The sequence below is a fragment of the Eptatretus burgeri genome, chromosome 11 (assembly GCF_056783735.1).
Source record: "Eptatretus burgeri isolate ZD-2024b chromosome 11, Ebu_testis_v1, whole genome shotgun sequence".
Classification (NCBI taxonomy): Eukaryota; Metazoa; Chordata; class Myxini; order Myxiniformes; family Myxinidae; genus Eptatretus; species Eptatretus burgeri.
Window position 1 is genome coordinate 32,148,123 of NC_140971.1, and position 8,954 is coordinate 32,157,076.

General features: G+C 46.0%; 1 protein-coding gene across 1 annotated transcript; it reads right to left on the reverse strand.

Moving 5' to 3' along the window:
• Positions 1–4,192: 4,192 nt before the first annotated feature.
• Positions 4,193–8,732, reverse strand: TBCA (tubulin folding cofactor A). The gene is made up of 4 exons (XM_085845786.1): positions 8,577–8,732; positions 8,257–8,362; positions 6,262–6,348; positions 4,193–4,704 (listed from the first exon to the last, which is right to left on the reverse strand). The coding sequence occupies exons 1-4, from the start codon at positions 8,627–8,629 to the stop codon at positions 4,624–4,626; spliced, it is 327 nt and encodes a 108-aa protein (XP_085701912.1). The 5' UTR covers positions 8,630–8,732; the 3' UTR covers positions 4,193–4,623.
• Between the last annotated feature and the right edge of the window lie 222 nt (positions 8,733–8,954).

Here is an 8,954-nt window from a genome sequence, read left to right on the forward strand (position 1 = left end):
GAATTGTTCGGAATACATTATTCTACATGTGTACCAATTTTGGTGCTTTTATGCAAATTTGAACAATTGATCTGAAATATCAGACTACGCTGCAGGACTTTCGGTATCTACAAACTCATCATCCTCCCTGAGGGGAGGAAAAGGAAAAGAGAAAAGAAAAAAAAAACTACAAAAAAGTTATTTTATTAATTAAAAACTTTTTTTTGCATTTTCTTCCTTATATCTTGTGTAGATGGGTTGGTGTGGTGTTCGTGCAGGCATGATGGGCTGAATAGCCTCCACCTGTGTTGGATTTCCTTGTTAGCCACTTGCTCACTTCCCTTTGTCACATGCCTGAGCTTCAAAGTCTGAATCGCTAAAACATGAACAATAGGTTGTTGGAGTAAAATTACATAAAACACAATTTAGATTACATTTGTCAATTTCAACATGGTGAATCCCTTTAACTACCAAGTCAAACTGCCTTCAATGAGTTTACACGTGTACTATTCTCCAAAATTTGCAGTGTAATTTTTTTTTGTATATAAAGTCGAGGCTCGTGGAAGAGCAAAAACAGAACGTACCAGATCACAGCTGGGTAGAGGGACACTTGGAGAAAGAATGAGATCCAAGGGGGGGGGGTGGAGGACACTACTTGATGGTGAACAAACAGCAAGAGGAGGAGGAGAAATTCCCACATGAAACAAAAAACAAGAGGGGGAGGGGGAAACTAACTTGCAAAGGAAGGGGTAGTTTTGGGGAGGGTGAATGAGGGTGGAGAGGATCATAAGTATGGATGGGGGATTTGTTTTTTGTTTTTGATACAAAGTCAAGGCATGTAGAAGAACTAGGACACAAAGGATCAGGACCAATAGAAGGGACAGTGGAAGGTTGGGGGGCGGGGGGGTGGAGGAACTAACAGTGTTGAGGTCAAGATAAAGGGAGACTTGGACAAATAAGGGATGAGGGGTAGGGGTGGACAAGATGGATGCAGAAAAACTCAGGAAGGAAAAACTGGAAATGTAGGAGGTGGGCTTGGGGATAGGGGTTAATGGGGGTAGAAAATATTGTTTTAGGGTGACTGCGGGGTTCACGAGGGGGTTTCTCAGACCCGCTACTCGATCTTCGACCCTGAAGCCACAAGCCATGGATAACTCCGCAACCTGACGGGTTGCTGAGCAACCACAGACACCGTCTGAGGAGACTGAGTCTAGAAGGGTCCTCACTCCAAGGCTCGTGTTACCTTACTGGTGACCTCAGCCTACCCAGATGGGGAACCGGGCTCTTGACTTCCAACCTTTATCTACGGCCGAGCGAAACCGTAGGTAGGAGGTCAGCTATCTAATAGAGCAAATTAACGGGGTCATTCTATTGCATAACTATATCGAACCCATGAGGGGGATGGTGGGGTAGGACAGCCGAGCAGGATTGAAAGTTTACGAAAGAAAGGCACATATTTACAGGCAATGCAGTGTCACAAAGAAAAACAATTATCCTTTAAGCATGTAAGGATCCTCAAACTATTTTAGCTGTGTACAAGACAGGGGCACCACAATCATACCAGGAAAGTGAAGAGAAAAAGAAAGAAAAAGCAGTCGAGGTTTGGGTGCAGCCTCTCGTTCACCCTGCACAAGCTGGCAGGCTTGCACTGGTTCAAAGAGAAGGGGAGTAAGGGAATGCGGTGCATGTGTCGGTGCGGTATCGGGAGAGGAGCAGTGTAGGCGCTTCGAGGAAAGGTCTGTGGTGCATGTCAGTACCTCGCCCAGACCGGTCAAGAGGTTAATCATTGATAACTCTTTCATGCATCTCAAGAAAACGAATTGGGGGTGGGGATGCAGAGATAGAAAGAAAAGATAGTGTATGTCAGTTTGGTGCCATTGCGCACACAGGAACTGCATTCCTTCTGCCCGCTAAGCCCTATGATCTGCACAAATCGAACAGGCAGTGACTTGGTCAGGCAATGATTCATCCGGACAGCGACTCATTCAGGCAGGAAGGCTGATTTGGGGTCTTGTTCCATGCACTTGACAGGCACAGAACTCCAGTTCGTAACCAGCTTTAGATGGGGCATGTCTTTCAGGCAGCAAAGGTCGTCGCAACATGCTTAGACCCCTGCTGCGTCGTCTCCCATTGGCCCTCCTTTGCTGCAATGTGGCGTTGCGTCATGGTTTACCTGCGGTACTTTCTATTTAAATCACAGTGCTAACATCGGCTTTGAAGGAACCGCGTCGGCAACAATGGCAGCGCGAGCATGGCTCAATGTATGGTGAAGAATCACTTCAAAAATTATCAGATTCAGATTTCACCAAAATTGAATCAATTCTTCCTTGTCACACACCCAACATGTCCACCAAGTTTCGTCCAAATCCGTCCACAACTTGAGATATTGCGCTATATGGGACATTTTCACAAAAGCGGGTCAGGTAACGGTAAAGACTGTCTGAGAATTTTTATCAAGCATATATTGCCCAGTCAGTGCAGAGGCCTTATGGTGATCCTGCGTTGCTGACATCATTTGAACATTTTTCTAGGCCTTATAAGGGGTTCAAGCACTATTTTGAGAATATCAAAGAAAGTTGATTTTTGAGTTTGTTCTTTACCGTTACCTGACCCGCTTTTGTGAAAATGTCCCATATATCATTTTTGGCCCTCCATCTCTCAATGGTGAAGAATCACTTTTAAAATTCCAGTAGCCGGATCAAGACCTTCACCAAAATCTAATCAGTTCGTCCTTGTCATACACCCAACCTGTGCACAAAATTTCATCTGGATCTGTCCACATCTTGAGATATCCTGCACACAAACAGACAAAAGGATGAAAACATAACCATCTCCACCTTCAGTGGCAGAGGTAATGAGACAGCTCACTAAGGTATCCCTAATGTGTTGAGTGTGACACCCGAGGGCAGTGATCTTCACTATTTTTGAGAAGGGGGCCACTTTTGCCGATAACATTGATGTGAGAGCTGCTACACTGCCTGCTGGACTTGTGCTATTAGGCCACGTCTCTCCGTACTTTTTAATTTTTTTTCCATTGTGATTACTGGGCTGCAAGCATAATGGTCTGTGCACTGCCATCGACTGAAGGAGTGGTTACTTTTATGCTTTGCATTGGAACACTCATTTGAAACCATTGGGTACATTTGATAGTATTTATGGCAGATTATGATGGGGTGTTTGCACATTTGTGTATTATCGACTGTGCGTCAGGGGCCGCACTTTAGGCCACCAGTGGCTCCTGGGCCATGCAATGAAGAACAGGGCCCAAAGGTCCTTTTCCACAACCATAAAAATCATGGTTTTGGATGGGAGATCTGAGAAGGTGGTGAACTGTCTTAAAGACTTGGAGGGAAAAATGACATTGAAGAGAATGTGGAAATTGGATCCACAGGTGGGAAAGAGGAGGAACGAACCAGTAGAGGTGAGCAGTGATTCTGAGTTTCACCAGAAGGGGATTGCTGGTGGACCACATGCACCCTGCAGAGACTTGGATGGCAGGGGATGTAAAAGACCAGAAAGGAGGTGGAGGAAGACAGAGAGACCACTGATCTGTCTGTGAAGTGAAAGTGATAGGCCCATAGACTCAGCTTCATCACGGTAGATTCCAATGATGTTGAAGGCCCTGGTTTCCACGGCGTCAAGCCGAGCAAGGTTTGAGGCAGAGTAGCCATCCCAGAAGGGAGAACAGTACTACATCAAGCTGTGCGTAAAAGGCCCTGTTGGTAGATAAGAGTTCTGGTGTGCCAAGGAAGGACTTTGCATGATAGACAATGCCCAGTATGAATATTTTCAAAAGTAATATTTTTTTTTCATTCATCCTTAAGTTTGTCAACAGCATTCAAAGCCATGACTGCAGGTCTTCCCAGTTTAAATCTGAATTCCATCTACCAACCCCAATCCCTCTCTTTTGAGTGCAGCCTTATGGCTGCTGATTGCATTATTGCTTTGGGACATGGCTATGCCGCTGATGCAGTGTCCCTATTATAAGTACACTGGTACTCATTTTGCCGACCTCGGAAGGATAACAGGCTGAGTCAACCCCACCTGGTACTAGTTTAGCGGAAAACAAGGCTCGAACTCAGGACCCTGGGATCCCAAGTCAGCCACCCTAACCGCGAAGCCAACACCAGGCTATCCCCTTTCTAAAGTGGCATCACAACTCTGAAACAGAACTTAATTCTCATTAAAATAATGAGTAAAACAATCCTTGAACTTTGTTCAACATAACTTTATTCAACATAACTTCTCCGCAATAAACAAATACATTGCTTATCCTTTCACCCTGGCTCCCAATAAACATAAAAAAAATAAAAAAAATTTGTCCATCAAATCACTGGCAAGCACAAATCTGATGTCGCTGTGAAAAACAAGCTTAGAGGCCGTCTATTTATTACACATGCATAGGATTGTGGCCAATTCAGACCTGTCGGTGCGAATTGGGGGAGGGCGGCGTGGGCTGCAGGGAATTGCTTATGTACATATCATAATTGTCAACATATTTAGAGTAATCCCGCACCCTTCCAATTATTAAACAGAACTTCTAAGTTTTTAATTGATAGGTGTTGGGGGAAGGGAGAGGGACTCAGCATATCTGTCACATTTGTATGCATAACAAACAGATCACCCGAAAGCAGACGACCTCGTTTAGAACTCAATGCCAACTTCTTTTAATATCTCACATGCGGCTTTATATTCTTCCGTGTCCTCAATTTCCTTCTCAGTTTCCTAAAAAAAATAAAAAAGACACGCACGCACACGCAGTCTTGGAGAAACAAGGACATGGGTAGAGTCTGCGAGCGGCAAATTGAATTGGTCGAGATGTAAAATGCCATTATATTTCGTCCAAGTCCTACTGAACAAATGCATTTTGAAAGTGCCAAAAAGGCGACAGCATTTAATTACAGATAGCATATAACGAAATTTAAATAAAATAGGGGTTTTTAAAGGCTGCAAAAAAAAAATTCGGAAGTTTACCGCCATTGATGCAGCATCTTTTACACCATCTCATTTTACATTAGTTCTTCCTGTTTGTTGTTTGTGTGTGACATCCTTAAAACAATAAGTTTCCTGTTTGGAATGATTTTCAATTTTGTTTGACTGCCAGACCAAAAATAATAACATAATAATAATTAATAAATAAATAAATAATGCACCCACGTCTCAAGGAAGCGGTGCAGTTTGCCATTTTTCTTGCGATGCTCGGCAGTTGGAGCTCCCCCTTGTGTCAATTCATCGTCTGCCCCGCTTAAACAAAAATTGACGGATGGATGGACATACCAGATAATGAAGCGGCCACATTACTTAAAAATTCATTCCTCTCCGTGCATGCGCAATCGGGATGAATTCAGAGGCAAAATACTGCTAAACTGCATGTTTGTTTCACGATTAAAATGACCGTTTTTACAGCCATTTTTCCCTGCTGTGCAGGGGTTTGGCTTTTTCTTGAGGCAATGTTTTATGGCCGGATGCCCTTCCTGACGCCAACCCTGGTCTCCTCTTACGACACACAGGGATATGGTACACCTATTCTAACCGGGTCATACACCGGGACCAGTACACTGGTACTCACTTCGCCGACCTCGGAAGGATGACAGGCTGAGTCAACCCCCTGGTGTTAATTCAGCAGCCAACGAGGCTTGAACTCAGGACACTGGGATCCCAAGCCGCCACCCTAACCACTAAGCCAACACCAGGCTTTTTGTTTCACGATTAGTGTTCAAAAATACAACATTCAATGGAAATCAAATTGTTTGTTAGTTTTAAAGTGACGTTTGTAGACAGACAAATTGAACTAATTGCTTAACTCCACTTTTCGCTTCGCATGCGAGGGGTAAAGACACTCGAATAGACGGACGCGACTGAACATTACAGACCAAAAACAAAAGAAATAGAAAACTACAAAATGTCATTGCAGGGATTTCGAAACACGGTCATATCTGGATCAAAACATTTTAGAAACGAAACAAAAAAGCTATGCCAAGATCTGAAAGATCAAATGGCAAATGCAACCCAATAACAGAGCCCATTTGGAATCAAGAGGCAGATAATGCAAAGATAAGATCAATAGCTTTGAAAACTCTACAAGGTTATCCACAAAAAGCTCACACACGATGGATTAGCCATGATACGGTGCCCCTTTCACGATGTCGAGCAGTTTAAAAGGCCGAAACGGGTCAATAAAAAGCACAAGGAAAAATAAATGCAGGAAGCTGTTCTCAACAGTCAGTCAGTTTGTCACTTGCAGCATTGAAATCATGTAATCTTAAAGTGATTTAAACTCACAAGCAACTGTGAAAGCGATTCACAAGCAGCCTCCAACCGGTGGTGACAATCTCCGATCATCATGGTAGATTCCTGCAGAAGCTGATTCTGCCATACAAGTGCACAGAGGGTAGAATAAGCCACAATAGCCCACTGTACAGCTGCAGGGATGTTGTATCCTTGTCCCTCATACAGTAAGTTGACACAGCCAACCCTCCGCCCCCCCCACATATATACTTACTTTACACTATCAACCCCCCCGCTCGTTGAATGACTTTACATGATCAAATCCTACCAATTCATACTCGGAAAGCATGACGCACCACGCACGATTCGGATGATCTCAGTACGATGCTCAACACTGCTGGCGAGTTAGCCTCTGCTGACCCCACATGTATGGGATTGGGAGTGAAGAAATTAATTTTTTTCTTCAGAAGATTCCAATTGAAATCGATCGGCAAGACGATGGGCCCATCACCCATCAATCAATCAAATCAAAAATGTTTTTTTTTTTTGATGTACCATACTCTTTACAGAGCGTTTGTGCTGCTGAAGCAGTTTATTAGGAATAGTTATACTGTATGGTTTGCCATTGCTTTCCCAGTGTTGTTTGTCCATGCTCTATCATTTTAAATGCTGAAGGTCAAACAAGGAAGCAGCACACCAATTTTAAGTCTTTGGTACAGCTGGCCCGGGTTCGAACCACCGACCTACAAGCAAACGCTCTAAACATTACACCACCGAGTCTGGTACGAGAATTTAGCCAGGATAGCAGAAGGTAGAAACAGCCAATTATTTTGTAAATGTACGATGGGAAGTTTGCACATTTATCCTAAATAGGGGACGGCAGGATAGCAGGCTTTGCATTCCCATCGAAAGGATAGTGTGCTCCAAGATGCGGCATCGTATTCAGGTCTTACCCTTGGACTCAATTGCCACACATCATGGATTTATTGCTCAGTTTCTTGGTCTATTGCACAAAATGAGTGGGAAGGTGAAATTATTTTCACGTAATCAAAAAAATTCGTGTGAAGGATGGTTGGTAACTTGGGTCTGATTTAACTCCACAACATCAAACGGGATCAGCTGTGTTCTAGAAAACGAGGCCAACCGCTCACCTGCCACCACAACCTTTTCATTCATCAAAGCCACATTCTCATCAGCAACCTCCTCCTCCCGCCCTCCCCCTTCTCCTCCCCGCCTCCCCATTCTGCTCCCCCCCTCTCCCTTCTCCTCCCCCTCCTCCTCCCCTCCCCCTCCTCCTCCCCCCTCCTCCTCCTCCCTCCTCCTCCCCTCCCCCCTCTCTCCCCTCCCTCCCTCCACCTCTCTCTCTCCCCTCTCTCCCCCTCTCTCTCCCCCTCTCTCTCCCCTCTCTCTCCCCTCTCTCTCCCCCTCTCTCTCCCCTCTCTCTCCCCTCTCTCTCCTCCCCCTCTCCTCCCTCCCTCTCTCCCTCCCTCTCTCCCTCCCTCTCTCCCTCTCCTCCCTCCCTCTCCCTCCCTCCCTCTCTCTCTCTCTCTCCTCCCTCTCCCTCTCTCTCTCCCTCCCTCTCCCCCTCTCTCTCTCCCTCCCTCCCTCTCCCTCTCTCCCTCCCTCTCCCCCTCTCCTCCTCCCTCTCTCTCTCCCTCTCCCTCTCCCCCCTCTCCCCTCCCTCTCCCCTCTCCTCTCCCCCTCTCTCTCCTCCCTCCCTCTCCCCCTCCTCTCTCCCTCCCTCCCTCTCCCCTCCCTCTCCCCTCCCTCTCCCTCTCCTCCCTCTCCCCTCCCTCCCTCTCCCCCTCTCCCCCTCTCCCCCCTCTCCCCTCCTCCCTCTCCCCCCTCTCCCCCCCTCTCCCCCCCTCTCCCCCTCCTCCTCTCCCCTCTCCCCCCTCTCCCCCTCCTCCCTCCCTCCCCCTCTCCCCTCCTCTCCCTCTCTCTCCTCCCTCCCTCTCCCATCTCTCCCCTCTCCCCCCTCCCTCTCCCCCCTCTCTCTCCTCCCTCCCTCTCCCCCTCTCCCCCCTCCCTTCCTCCCTCAACACCGACCTGCTTTTTGATAAGATACTCATCGCTTCCATCTTCTTTCATCGTCTGCACCTTCTCCTCATGCTGCTTCGATTCTGACTTGTAGCTCTTCTCTTCTTTGAAGATGCTGCATTTGCAGACAATGGGAACAATTCGGAGAACTCATCACGTACACAGGCTGAACAGCCAAACGCCGCTATGCACCACCGGTATGACCGCGCTTGGCCGAGGCAACCACCACCACCACCACCACCACCATGAACCAATGCTTTGCGTCATTTACACCGAATCGTGTGAACCTCGAACGATTTTATAAACAATATCAATGGAGCGTCACATACCGCCGCACCACGCCCGTCTTAATCTTCAGCTGCCGTTGCCTTGGGTCCGCCATACTGTGAACCCCTTCAACTGAAGATGAAGAAGAACTCCGAATGTGTGGAGTGGAGTTGTTGTTTTTTCTTCTTCTTCTTCTTCTTCGTTTAGTCTTCTTTTCACTGAAGGTGACAGAGCTCATAATGGGATGGAGTTGTTCTTCTTCGTATTTTTACTGAATGTTTTTTTTTTTGTAATAATGTTTTTTGTAATAAATCTTGAAAAAAAAAAAAATTTTGTAATAAATTGAAAACCGCTTATCTGATTTCAATTATAATTATTTTTGCTTACTACGTTCCTCACCCCTGGGGAACTTTTTCGAGATGATGACCAAATGGTGTCTT

Coding starts and splice junctions, on each gene's coding strand:
- TBCA (XM_085845786.1), bottom strand. CDS start 8,629: ATGGCGGACCCAAGGCAACGGCAGCTGAAGATTAAGACGGGCGTGGTG. Junction 8,363..8,576: donor AAGACGGGCGTGGTGCGGCG/GTATGTGACGCT, acceptor CTGCAAATGCAG/CATCTTCAAAGAAGAGAAGA. Junction 4,705..6,261: donor AATCGCTTTCACAGTTGCTT/GTGAGTTTAAAT, acceptor TATTTTTTTTAG/GAAACTGAGAAGGAAATTGA.